Here is a 13,782-nt window from a genome sequence, read left to right as displayed (position 1 = left end):
ATGTTTATTTTTTTTTTTGTTGCAGTAGAAAATTTGACACTTTTGTAAGTAGTTAATGACCTTGATGATTGATAATGAGGCACATGCAATATTCTTCTTCTCTACAATAGATTGGTCATGTTTAAAAATACGAAAAACAAAACAAATTGAGTTGATAAGAAATGCAAAAAATCTTTTTTTGGGACGACTTTCGTGATTGTGTCTGCGTTTTCAGTCTTATTTGTAGAATCTCTTCGATGAGTCTTTCGCCATGTCGACCAACGTTTGGCAGGGCACGAAGGGAGCACCATACAAGTCAGCAAACGTGTACATTTTGTCGACCAATTTGCGTGCGCTGTACTGATCGACCCATCTGAAGGGACCGCCAGTGAATGGAGGGAAGCCCAAGCCGAAAACAGCACCAACATCTCCTTCCAACGGACTATCGAGGATCTTTTCTTCGAGACACAACACGGCTTCGTTGACGAAACGTGACACCATGCGAAGTTGCAAGTCTTCGTTGCTGTTGGCGCCCTTCGATACGAGAGCATAACGCGTTTTGAGGATATTGACGGCATCTTGATTGACTTCGCGACTGCCTTTACCCTTGCCTTGATACAAGAAAATACCTTTGCCGGATTTGCGGCCGAGGAAACCGGCTTTTACCATGTCTTGCATGACGTTAAGGTCGCCGCCACTGAAGCGGTCACCGAAAGCCTGTGAAATTTTTAAATATTTTGTATTGTATTTCAAAACAAAGCCTAAAAACCTTACCTTTGCCAAATCGACAGAAATGTGAGCACCAACATCGATACCAACTTCATCAGCTAACGTCGCAGCACCAACGGGGAATCCAAAAGTTTTTGTCAATTTGTCCAAATCCTTCGGATCTGTGCCTTCTTGCAACAAACGAATAGCTTCTGACAACATTGACGACAAGATACGCGTCGTGTAGAAACCAGGACCATCACCGACAGTGATAACGACCTTTCCTTGTTTCAAACCGACAGCAACAGCGGATGCTGCGGTGTCTTTGCTCGTGCCAGGATGCGTAATAATTTCCAAAAGTTGCATCTTGTCAACGGGCGAGAAGTAATGCATGCCGACGACACGATCTGGACGAGCGCTACCAGCAGCGATTTTCGTAATTGGGATTGCACTTGTGTTGGTTGCGATAATGCAGTGTTCCGGCGTTACTGCTTCGATTTCCTTGATGACCTTGTGCTTGATCGCGATGTCTTCGAAAACAGCTTCGATCACCATATCGGCCTTGCGGAAAGGTTCGTAGCTGAGCGTGGGGTTCAAGTTGGACAAAATCTTGTCGCGATCTAATGCGGTGATACGACGACGTTTGATGCCATTTTCAAGACCCTTTTGGATTTGTCCAATGCCACGACTGAGACCTGCGTTATTGGTATCCTTCATGACAACTTGATAACCTTTGTCGACACTCACTTGGACGATGCCAGCGCCCATCAAACCGGCTCCGAGAACTCCAATCTGTAAAATTTGGTTCAATTTCTTGATTTTTTTTGTTTTAAATTGAATTCTTACCGTTTTAACTTCTCGTTTGGGAGCTCCAAAGCGATTCTTCTTGCATTCTGTTTGTCCGCGGAACAATCCAATAAGACCTTTGGATTGTGGTGTTTGAGACAATTCACCGAATCCCTTTCTTTCGGCTTCAAATCCCTTTTCGGGACCTTTATCGACGCCTGTTCTGATGACTTCCAAAATTTTTAATGGAGCTGGATACAATCCACCCGTCATTTTCATCACTTGTTCCTTAGCTTTGCCGAAAACTTTGTCTTTAACCCAGTTAATGCTGAACGCATATTCGGTCAAGGCATTTACGATTCCGCTCTTTTTGCGATCAACCTTCAATTTGCCACTTGCAATGTTTTTCGCCGTTTCAATGGCGACTTCTTCCAAGTACTTCATTGTGGTTGCCTCTGCGGATTCCAATCCAGGTCCAAGAGGAGTCACCAAAAGATCAACTAATCCCAATTTCTTTGCCTTATCAGCCTTAATTGTCTTTCCGGTCAAGGCCATATCGAGTGCTGTCGGGATTCCGGTGAGTTTTGGAATACGAACAGTGCCTCCTGCACCCGGCAACAATCCCAACATAACTTCCGGCACACCCAATCCCGTCTTTTTATCCTTTGTCGCGATACGGTAATGACATCCGAGCGCCAATTCCAAACCGCCGCCTAAACAAACGCCATTAATAGCAGCAACAACGGGTTTATTGCTATTCTCGATCCGACCGAACATCAATTGTCCGTTGTGTGAAACTTTTTCTGCTTCTTCGGCCGTTTTGCATTGTTCCAACATTGTGATATCGGCACCGGCAACGAAGCAACCTGGCTTGCCGGAAATGAGAACAGCTGAACGCACATTCGGATTTGTCTCGAATTCACGGAAAACGGATTCGAATTCAGCTTGCACTTCGGCTCCAAGGGAGTTCACTTTGGAACCGGGTGAATCGAGCGTAATGACGAACACATCATCGACTTGTTTAGTACGGATATGCTTGCGAGCAGGAGTGCAGTAGTTACGATTGATAGCAACGCCAACAGCTGAAAGAAAAATCGTTCGTAAATTGACCTTGACATTGTTTTGATGAGAACCGGCATTAGAATTTTACGGAAGAAACGTGAAAAAGGAAGAAAAATCCCGTGATTTTTAATTTTCTTATCAATTTCTCTCGCAGACTCGCATGTTTTGACGGCTAAGCGGACTTTATTTGATTTCTGCAGGAGATAAATTTCAATAATATCAACAATATGACAAAAGGTTCAAAGTCCAAATTCCATTACACAATCTCAAGATTAGAGATTCTGGATATTTTGAGTTAAATTGCAAGTTTTTGCTAAATTTTTGATTAAAAAACGACAAATTATGCTCGTTTTTCGTACTTTTTCACTTTTCTTCTCGGTAAAAAGCCGGAAAATGTGCGTAAAAATAGTTACCTGGTGAAAATCGTTGCATGAAAATATTTCTCTTCTGAGACGATCTCACGAGACTTCCGAGTAAACGAACTCCACTCATTTTGTGTCAATAGTATTTATGGGAAACTAATTAAAAACAATTTGATAATAAAAACGTCGCTAATTAAGCTTAATTCCCTGAAATTCGATTTTCTGTCCCCGAGTTGACCTGGCGATGTTGGAAAATGTCAAAAATTGAGCTGTCACTTGTCGAACCAAATAGACGCCGAAAGTGACCGGAGGCTTTGTTTACCATTGAAACACCCAAAACCAGCATCGTCGGTGATAAATTGCATTTAAGCTGTCCGGAAAATGACTGAAAATCAATAAAAATAATTAATTAAGAGAAAAATATCAAGTAAAAAGAGCAAGATGAACACAAAGTTGTTGGTAACATTGGCATTTGCCGGCTGCATTCGCTACTTTTTAATTACATCAAAGTTTGCGCAAGTGATTCAGAACAGAATTGAGGTTTCGACGCCACTAAACTCCTGGAAACGCATCGAAGAAGGCGCTTTTCTGTACAAAAATGGCGTAGATCCGTATATCGGCGACGTTTATCACGAGAACCCATTGATGTTGGTGGGAACGCACTTTCTAATCGAGCATTTATCGAAATTCATTCCGGTTTTATTCGTCGTACTGGACTTGATCACTGGAGTTTTACTATATTTCATGGCAAAAAGGACATTCAAGGACCTGGTAAGATAAAATTTATTAGTTTTTAAAATCAAAATATAAAATTTTCGATATTTTTAACAGTTTACTCAAGAGCAAAAGATCAAATCAACCTTCGCAAAAGGCACGGAAGAGATCCAGTTGAAAGAAAATGATGGAGAAACGATTCCTTTTTATACATTCGTGGCATATCTCTTCAATCCCTACTCGATTTTAAGTTGTGTCGGTCAAACGACGACCGTTTGGAGCAATTTCCTGCTTGCCGTTTTCTTTTTTTCAATGACACGGAAATGGACACTGCCAACAATTGTCGCGTTAGCACTAGAAACCCAAAGAAACTTTTATCCCGTTGTACTTATTGTACCTGCGACGTTACTTTTGACCAAAGATTCGAAGAAGCGAGTGTTGAAAGGAGCATTTGTTGTTGCACTTTTCTGTTTAACGCTTGCAGGGATGTATTATTCCGCATTTAGCATCACTGGCAACTTTAAATTTGTCGATTCAACCATCGGATTCATGTAAGTTCCTCAAAAATTTATTCAAAAAATAAGTTTTTGATTTTTTTCTTTTGTTTTAGAATCTATTATCGCGACTTACAACCAAATATCGGGCTGTTCTGGTACTTTTTCACCGAGATGTTTGATCACTTCCGTACACTTTTCCTCTACACCTTCCAAATTAACGCCACAATTTTGTATCTTTTGCCACTAACGTTCAAATTACGAGACAATCCAGTGTTGCTGTCAACTCTTCTGATTGCCTTGAGTGCCATTTTCCGCTCATATCCGTGCGTGGGCGATCTTGCACTGTACATGGCTCTCATCCCGATGTGGAAAACTGTAGCGAAATGTAAGTAAAATTTAAAATTTTGAAAAAAAATGTTAAAATTACCTCATTTTATTTATAGTCATGTCCCACAACTTCATCGTAGGAGCGACATTCCTCGTCACATCCGTACTTGCTCCCGTTGTCTGGCACTTGTGGATCTACTCGGCATCAGCGAATGCTAATTTTTACTTTGGCGTCACTCTAGTATTCGCTACTGCACAAATTTTCCTGATAACGGACCTCTTTTTCGCTAATATCAAGCGCAACTTTTGTCTTCAACACGGCATGACCTTCGAGCTAGATGGCAGCGAAGCGAAAATGGCATTAGAATAGTAGAGTATTTCAATGAATTGTTAAGCAATTTACAATAAAACGAGTTTTTAACAACCAAAATGATTTTTTTTTAAATATCGAGATCGAGTTGTGTGACATTTTTCCGCAAATCGTAAACAAATGAGACCTGCAAGAACGAAATTTTAACAAAAATGAAGTGGCCATCTAATAAAAAGCTTATTCAAATAGCAGCTTATGCTGGAGTTTTCACCGCCACCTCAGCAATGCTGATGCGAGACTCCATAATTCAAAGAATCAAGAAGCAGGATTATTACACGGAATCACTTAAAATCCTGAGAGCACATCCTGGTATGAAAAAAACTAAAATTTTCATATTTTTGACTAAAAATTAAAATGATTTTCCATTTTAGGCGCTGTGACTCTCATGGGAGAGCCTATTAAAGAACTTGGCTTCAAATTAGAAGACAAAAAGAATTTTGCCGATGGTAAAAATGCTCATTTTGAAGTGAAAGTGAAAGGACCGAAAGACAGCGGTAAAATGTACCTTTGGGCAGAAAGAGTCGAAGAGAAGTGGAATGTCAAAAGAATAGAGTTGGAACTCAAAAGTCAGGAAAATAAGAGGCTAGTAGTGAAAAAGGAAGAAAATTCATCGTAGGAATTTTGTTGAAATTTAATATTTAAATAAATGTAGAACGATTTTTGAAGTTTTGTTGGCTTGACAGAGGATTTTTGGATAAATTTGGTTTTCTAGAGAACTGAAATTAGAAAAATTGCTCAAAAATCATGATTTTTTTTTAATTATTTGGAAAATTAATAATTTTTTTTTGTGAAAATTTTGATTTTTTAAGATTTGCAAGAGAAAAAAGTTAAAAAAGGACTTAAAAATTTTTTGAAATAATTTTTGATTGAATTCTTGGCTTGGTTTATTTGAAAATTTCAATGAAAAATAATATTGAATTTTTTTCATTTATTAAAAATAAACGATATTTTCGTTTCACATTCATAATTCATGTGTCAAAACAGCGAATCGTAACCGGTCTTCAATCATATGACTTCATTCATTCAAAAAAAGTCGCAGGCATCGTCCAAAGATTACTTTTCAACTCAATATTTTTTGATTTTTTAAGATTATTTTTAGAAACTGGTCCATTAAAAAATATTTTCAAAATTTTTTAGTCACATGACCAACAATCCCTCGACAGCTCCTCGTACTTTTCTCTACCTACTCCCTCCCTACCTCTACGACACATGAATCGCGCAGGCACAACAATCGCTTCTGATTCATATTCAGTCGGTTTTCACGTTCGTCGCAATAAATATGTTGTTCGTATCGTGCCTCTCGCATTAATTTGGCTACAGAAAAGCAGCAAACAAGCAAGGTGTTACCCTTTAACACACGAAAAAAAACCAAGAATACAAACTAAATGAGATTGTCTCATCACCATTAACGACAAAAAGTGTAAAAATTAAGGGACGAGTTTGTTGAACTCGCTGAAAAGCTGCCAAGTTTCGCCAAATGGCAATTCTAAGCAACTGAAACCCATAGAAAATTGTGTCAAAATCGAAAGTAACAAGAATTTGCTCGAAAAATTAACAAGTGTCGAGTGTAGAACGAAACGAGAAAAAATGTCTACGGCATTTCTAGCAGTGTTTGCTTTGTTTTTGTGCTTGCTTTTTCGTCTGCTGAACGTCAATTCGCAGCCGTTGAAGCCGAAAATCTACAGTGCAGAAGACTCCAACTTTCTGGATTGTGTTTACAAGATAGCGCCCATTTTGCGAGAACCGTAAGTACTAATTTTATGCGTCGTATGTACGAAAAAAAAGAACAAAAATAAGAGGATTTTCATGTGTTGGCCGCGTGATTTGTTCGTCTGCCGTGAGGAATTCGCGAAATATCGACATGCAATGCAGTGCAAGGATTATTTCATAATGGCTCGTTACGAATCGACGCCAAATTCTCGGTAACTAAGAAGGGTCAATACCGCTTGACATGGAAATTGTGCCAAAGCATTACAAATATCCGCTTGCAGCAATATAATTTTCTTATCAAATCATCCATGAAAACTTGCTGCACAAATGAAAGTCATATGAATCGTTTTATTTTTTAATAATAATAATCGACTAGAGTCGCAGTAATTGCACACTTGACTCAATAATAAATTACATGGATGGAAACATCAATCAGCAGCATTGATGCAATTAAAGCATTTTTACAAATCGGAATTTCTGATGGAACTCGCTTTGATGTTGTGGAAATTAATTTTTAAATATCAGTCCCTTTTTATTGAAAGTTTCTCGAAACTTTTAATTTTTATCGATTATTTGTTTTGTGTAATAAATGGAAAAATGGGCGGCCAACACATGACAAGAACGACATTTCTCGATGGGGACGACACGTTTTGTAGTAATAATTTATTTAAATCTTGTAAAGCACACATGAGCATCTTGTCCTTTCCACGTTTCGAGGGCGGTCTTTTAAATAATATGATTAATTAGGTCGGTCGTGACACACTAAAAACGTTTTTTTTTTTTAAATAAATTTTTCATTAATGATGGTACTTTACTACTTACTTGACTTTGGGCAGAAATTTTCACTTAGATTTCCATGTTAACGGGATTTTTGTTGTTTGTTTGTTTTTGGACCTATGCCAACAATTGCATTGTGTCGGGTAGGTCTAGAAAGAAAAAAAAATTTTGAATGAAATTTACATGCACGATTGATCGAAGTTGATGGGAAATGTGTCTTTGCATACACGAGTAGTTCCATAAAATATTTTTTGACAGGTTAAAGGATGAGAAGTAATTTTTTTTTATGGTCAAGTTCCGGTTTTTTAGTAGATTGAATGACATTTTATTTAATTTTAATATAAAAGTATGTCATTTAAGGGACAGAAAAATCTAGATTTCTGTAAAAATATCTCGTTAAATAATTTTTGTGCTATCAAGGATTTTTTTATTTATATTAATTATAAAAATACGAGACTCGATTAAAATTGCAGTATATTATAAAAACAAATTAATTTCGGTTATTTTATAATTTTGATACAAAAATTAAAAAAAACAATCTGAATGTATCTTGAAAATTTTAAGCTTCATATTTTTGAATCAAAAAATGGGGAAAATGTTCAAATTACAAAAAAAAATGTTTTAAAAAAATTCTGGAATTTTTAGTCGAGTCTATTGAACTTTCACTTTTAAGGATGATCTATATTTTTTTAAATTTTTAATTGTCAACTTATTTAATGGACTCGCCCATCCAAAAATTAACCCATAATAAATTTTCCGGTAATCACCGAGGCCAAAGAGATGCAAAAAAAACTTTTGTACAAATCATCAATGTCAATGTCAAGTCAAGCAATTTGCTTTTAAAAGCCACTTATCCACATTCTGCTTCATTATATTACTCATGTGCCTTAAATAGATATATTTTTTTTTCATTCTCGTTCATTCAGTTCATAAAGTATTACATCAACGTGCGACGTTAACTGCATAGATGCACTGAAAATCTGTTTGATGTGATTTTGTGTTACATCAAGGGGAAACTTTAATTTATAGTGAAACTATTGAATAAATTTTGGGGCGTTCTGGAGGTTTTTTTCAGTCTTGAGGTCAATAAAAGCGCGAAAAATCATTGAATATTGAAAACAGATCAAACACCCTATAAATCATGAAAAAAAATAAAATTCCGTGACGAAGGACGATTTCAATCGATTTTAAGAACGTTTTCGAAGGATTATAGGCAATTAATGTCAGACAATCTGGAGAAATTATAAAGTTTTAAATTGAAGATTTTTATCGATTTTTCTAATAAGTTGAGTGTTTTATGATAATTTCTTTGGAAAAACCATTAAAAAGTTAAACTACCTCTCACTTCATGATAAAAATTTTCCCTTTTCAGACTTTTTAGTTAAAATTCTAATGAAAAATGTCAATTTCGTTCTTAACTTGTTCGACCTGGCTGTCATTTTTGTCCTCAATTAAGCTTTTAGTGAATATTTTTTACAGTTTCTAATGGAAATTAAACATTTTTATGGGCAATATCACCGCAAAAAATTGTCTTCATGACCAAAGACGTCTGAAATTGAGTCGTTAGCACCAAAAATGTCATGAATAACGAGGGAAACTACTAGACCGACTGTCTCTACTGTCGCCATTCATCAAAATATATGATAAAATAATCCCACTCTTAGATAATGCCATGGGAAAATTACATGAGAATCTTCTTATCTTCTGCGGTAACTTGTCGGTTGACATATTTTATCTTCCTCTGTCTACTTTTATTTGAAAATTATTGCTTAGTTACGGGGGAACACTTTTTCCGTACCTTCCTTCTAAAAATATTCTCCACACGAAAATTATATAATACGAGTCTTATTAATAAATTTTTTACACGAGTGACCTTGATAATGTACTTGTAACGCTCTAGTACTCGCTTCAGGTCTATTCCGTACACCTAGAAACAATTTAAAGTTAATTTCAGATTTTTATTGTATTTTTATGATAATTCCATGTTTTTAATTTGCATTCGCGGAAAAGTGTTTCCATTCCTCAAAAGGTTAAAAGTTATCGAGTTCACGTGAATGAAATAGAAAAAAAAAATTAAAAGGCAATTATTTTTGCACTTTCATCGATTTGATTGATATCAAAGGCATTTTGCAAGAGAAAATGACAAAACACAAAGCACTCACCTGAATCAATCATAATAATAATGAAATTGCATCACAATAATTGAGTAGCCGAAGAAATTATTACAACTAATTCAATAAGCATGACAAGACAAGAGTTCACTTTCGTTCGAATGCCTTTCATCATCACGAAACGAAAATAAAAAAAAATGTAATTTTAACAATGTTGGCGTTTAATTATAATTTGGTTTATTATTATTGCATTATGAATAAAATATGTGGCGAAAGTGCGAAGACAGGTCATTGCCAGCGTTGGGCATGACAAGTAAATTTTCTTTTATTTAAAGCAATTTGTTTTTCAGACGCCCAGCAGTTTTCCCTAAGTAGTCTCTTGTGTAAAAAAACAAGAAAAAAGAGGAGGAGGAAAAGAATCGCACGCCAAAGATCAAAGTTTTTTATTACAAGAAAATGTTTTTGAATGAATGATTTCTTTGAATCTGGGTATTTTTTGGTTTATGGAACTAATAATAGGAAAAAAAAAACATTATTTTTGTTTAGATTAATGTATTTTTGGGGGCTTTTCTCGAAATTTTATAGGCGTCAATTTGTGCGTCAATCGATCGTAATTTTTGCAAATTATTCATGTTTTTTGCAAAGAAATTTAAGTCGTTTTTAAATGAAAATAAATATGTAGCATTGTCCGAAATTTTAAAAAAATTTCAAATTTTTGTTAAACACAAAATAAAACAATATTTTTTTGATCATGTAAATATTTGTTGGAAAAAAAATAAATAAATAAAAAATCCGAACAAAAAAAGCCAAAAATTAGGTCTTTTTTTTAACATTTTTAATGAAAAAGGAAAGAAATTTTTTGTTAGAAATTTTTTTGTTTTTATAATTTTTTTTAACGGACCCTTAAACGATTGAGTTTCATTTTGAGCGCCCTTAAAATAATTTTCTTAGAAAAATCTTCATGAACATTAAATTAAAATTATGTCAGGAAAAATCCTTCAATTAAAAAAATTGCAATAAATCTTTAAAATGAATCAGTTTCCGCTATTTATGACTTTAACATGCAATTCATCAAACAATGTAACTCCTCATTCAATTTATTTATAAAAGTAAAAAAAAAAACAATTAAGAACTCGTGTTGACTCACTTTCATTAGCAGTCCATCGGATCCAAGACTGCATGCTATGCAATAATTATTTTGTAAAAAAAATATCGAACTGTGTCGTGTTTTGATTTTTTTTTATAAAATAATAACAGTGAGTTAATTAGTTGTTCGGTACGAAGAGGATGTAAAAGGAAATTAGGAAGCAAAAAATAAATATTATATAGGGTTAGAATATTTAATGATAATTGATAACCTTATCACTCCGTTCATTTGTTATCATTGAAGAAGTTCCGAATTTGTCACTTTAAGGTGACTTAACCAACCAAAAGTATCTTATCTTCCTACATTTCGCGCTTAGATGTGCTTGTATGGGTTATTATCGATGGGTGAAGCCCACTTAACAACTGAGCAAACAATTACATGTTTGATTTTAAAATAAAAGCCGACGTGGTATGTCAAACGAAACGAACAAAAAAAACTTATTATCATTCATTTAACTGTACGAATGATTCATAATTTTTTTTCGAATCACTTTTCGTGCCGGTTAAATAATTAATGGTATGGCTAACGAACTTGCTCCAGTTTAAACATTTTTTTCTCTAGAAATTTCCAATCGCTTCCTAAAATGAAAAAAAAGAAAATAAAATTTGATATTTATGACTAATGAATGTTTGTTCAAGTGTGTATGGCCTTATCGCTGTATATTCAGATGATGTCAACTTCTCGATGAATCTAATCTTGATTTTTTTCTGTGTTTTTCCAGATACATTCCTACGCGCTTGTATGGCTTCAGTGGGCACATGCAGACAATCCTGCATTCGATCATCGGTCGTGTCAAATGTCCCTGGCCTCTCGGGGAACGTGTTTATCTCTCGTTGTCGGATGGCTCAACACTCACCTATGACTTGTACCAGCCGATGAACTCAAAATTGCACGAGGATGACATCACAGTAGCAATTTGTCCCGGGATCGGAAACAGCTCGGAAAGTGTCTACATCCGTACTTTTGTGCATTACGCGCAATGCCACGGATTCCGATGTGCCGTCTTGAACCACTTGGGCGTGCTGAATAGCGTTCAAGTGACCTCTAGTCGAATTTTCACATACGGTCACACCACAGACTACGCCGAGATGATAAATAGCTTGGTGAAAAAGTACCCGATGACGAACATCATCTCCGTGGGCTTCAGTCTCGGCGGAAATTTAATCACGAAATATTTGGGCGAGACAAATGTCTCGAAGCCCGATAACATAATCGGCGGTGTGAGTATCTGCCAAGGGTACAATGCACATTTAGCCACGCAGTGGTTACTCAAGTGGCAGAATTTCCATCGCTTTTATCTGTATGTCTTGACGGAAAATGTCAAGAGCATTATCTTGAAGCATCGTCATATCCTGTTGTGTGACGAAATGAAGACGCGTTGCGATCTCAATGAACGTGATATCGTTGCTGCGGCAACTTTACCGGAACTCGACGAAGCGTACACGCGTCGCGTTCACAATTTCCCATCAGTAACTGACATGTACAAATGGAGTAGTTCCATCAACTACCTACCTAATATCACAAAACCAATGATTTTCATCAACTCGAAGGATGATCCTTTGGTACCTGAGGTCCTCCTGGAGCCCATTCGAGAGTATGCAAGTAAGTTTCATCACATTTTATCTAAAAAAAAACAATTTTTAATTTATTTTTTTAATTTCCAGCATCACATCCTAACAAAATCTATGTAGAACTCGCACACGGTGGGCATCTCGGTTTCTACGAAGGCGGAATCATCTATCCCAATCCCATCTCTTGGCTCGATCGTGCCCTCGTCTCGATGATTGGTGGTCTCATGTTGGCTCACAACGATCTTATATTACCGAAAAAAGGAGTTTAAGTTAAAAATTATCGCAAAATTATTATTTATTATTTTATCAACTAAAACTATTAGCTTTTAACACTATAAGTAAATTCAGATGTTCATGCAATGCGCTCAAGCACCACGAGGAGTTGAAAAAAGACATTTCCAAGTGAAAAGGAAACGAACTTGTCGCAAAAGCTCAAGAAGAATGGTTAATAGAGGACATTCCAAATTAAATGTTGAGCAAACATTTTAACATTAACCATTAAATTTAGAAAAAAAAATATTAATCGCATAAAAATAACTAATTCATAAGACGTTAACCAGTATTTATCCGCAAAATTCGCTTGGAACATTTCTGTCGTGGTAAAAAATAAACCTCAATATCATTTCATTCTTGCTGAATAAATATTTAGGACTATCAATAAAAAAAATAATTTAAAGGAGAACCAAACAAAACCAAAAATTATTAAATACTGTAATGTAATGAAAAAGCATGACAATATATTAGTAACTCGTATGAAAAATAGTATTTTTACATGATTTTACAGAATAATGATCAACTACGGAATAAAATTCGCCCTTTTTTAAAACGTTCGTGATACATTAGTTCAAAACTTAAATAACATTTTTTTTAAAAAGTTTAAATAACAAGTCAGACTTGTATAATCTATGTTAAAAATCAAATCATGACCTAAGTATTTTTTTTCGAATTCGTCAGATCAAATAACAAAAAATTTGATTTTTGATCTGATCTGAAAATCAATCAAAAAATTATTATTTTTTTTATTTGAATTTTTTGATTGATTTAAAGATCAGTTTTGTCACCCAAAATAAAGTTAGATCATTTTTTGATTTTGATTTGGATTATACAATTTTGTAACAAGTACCATAATATGGAATTATTTTGTACATACAATAATGTGATTCGTATATGAGATATATGTAACTGCAAAAAAATATGTATTCAATAAAAAAAAGCATTTAATGTGTCAAAAATTCTTTTGTTTTTCATCATCATAGGTTATCAATAGTCTGCGAATTTGTCTTTGTTTAAAGATAACAAATTCACATATCAAAGTCCACTTAAGTGATTGGTCAACGTTAAAAATTAGCGTGAACTTCGTTTCACCTGTCTTGTTCTTAAAAGCAGAAATTCACCCAAAAATTATGCAATCAACGCAATTTTAAAATTTTAAAAATAGAATGTGATGGGGTATGCAATGAATACTACACATCGTTTTTTTTTTTAATTTTCTTAATTTTTCACAAATTTTTCAATTCACCATTCTAGTTTTTTTTCTATTCTTTTCAATTCTAAAGAAATTGACGAAGCAGAACAGGACCCAATTCGTTACAAAGTTTAAATATATTTTCAAGTTCTCAGTTAGGGATAGAATTTCTCTTAATTTTTTAGGAGTTTCCATG

At 34.9% G+C, this 13,782-nt stretch overlaps 4 protein-coding genes across 4 annotated transcripts; 3 read left to right on the top strand and 1 right to left on the bottom strand.

Moving 5' to 3' along the window:
* Positions 1 to 3: 3 nt before the first annotated feature.
* Positions 4 to 3,141, bottom strand: LOC134831240 (trifunctional enzyme subunit alpha, mitochondrial). The gene is made up of 4 exons (XM_063844916.1): positions 2,949 to 3,141; positions 1,534 to 2,555; positions 754 to 1,479; positions 4 to 696 (listed from the first exon to the last, which is right to left on the bottom strand). The coding sequence occupies exons 1-4, from the start codon at positions 3,025 to 3,027 to the stop codon at positions 217 to 219; spliced, it is 2,307 nt and encodes a 768-aa protein (XP_063700986.1). The 5' UTR covers positions 3,028 to 3,141; the 3' UTR covers positions 4 to 216.
* Positions 3,142 to 3,215: 74 nt separating this feature from the next.
* Positions 3,216 to 4,855, top strand: LOC134831243 (phosphatidylinositol glycan anchor biosynthesis class U protein). Its single transcript, XM_063844918.1, has 4 exons — positions 3,216 to 3,668; positions 3,729 to 4,162; positions 4,222 to 4,493; positions 4,552 to 4,855. Exons 1-4 carry the CDS (start codon positions 3,339 to 3,341, stop codon positions 4,803 to 4,805), a joined length of 1,290 nt encoding a protein of 429 aa, XP_063700988.1. The 5' UTR covers positions 3,216 to 3,338; the 3' UTR covers positions 4,806 to 4,855.
* A 50-nt stretch (positions 4,856 to 4,905) lies between these two features.
* Positions 4,906 to 5,539, top strand: LOC134831777 (uncharacterized). Its single transcript, XM_063845592.1, has 2 exons — positions 4,906 to 5,114; positions 5,177 to 5,539. The coding sequence occupies exons 1-2, from the start codon at positions 4,958 to 4,960 to the stop codon at positions 5,419 to 5,421; spliced, it is 402 nt and encodes a 133-aa protein (XP_063701662.1). The 5' UTR covers positions 4,906 to 4,957; the 3' UTR covers positions 5,422 to 5,539.
* A 509-nt stretch (positions 5,540 to 6,048) lies between these two features.
* On the top strand, positions 6,049 to 13,271 carry LOC134831851 (abhydrolase domain-containing protein 2). Its single transcript, XM_063845675.1, has 3 exons — positions 6,049 to 6,550; positions 11,272 to 12,152; positions 12,215 to 13,271. The coding sequence occupies exons 1-3, from the start codon at positions 6,393 to 6,395 to the stop codon at positions 12,388 to 12,390; spliced, it is 1,215 nt and encodes a 404-aa protein (XP_063701745.1). The 5' UTR covers positions 6,049 to 6,392; the 3' UTR covers positions 12,391 to 13,271.
* The last annotated feature ends 511 nt before the right edge of the window (positions 13,272 to 13,782 follow it).

The sequence above is a fragment of the Culicoides brevitarsis genome, chromosome 2, assembly GCF_036172545.1.
Source record: "Culicoides brevitarsis isolate CSIRO-B50_1 chromosome 2, AGI_CSIRO_Cbre_v1, whole genome shotgun sequence".
NCBI classification, from domain to species: domain Eukaryota; kingdom Metazoa; phylum Arthropoda; class Insecta; order Diptera; family Ceratopogonidae; genus Culicoides; species Culicoides brevitarsis.
Note: the sequence above shows the minus strand (reverse complement) of the source record. Positions and strands in the feature narration are given on the sequence as shown.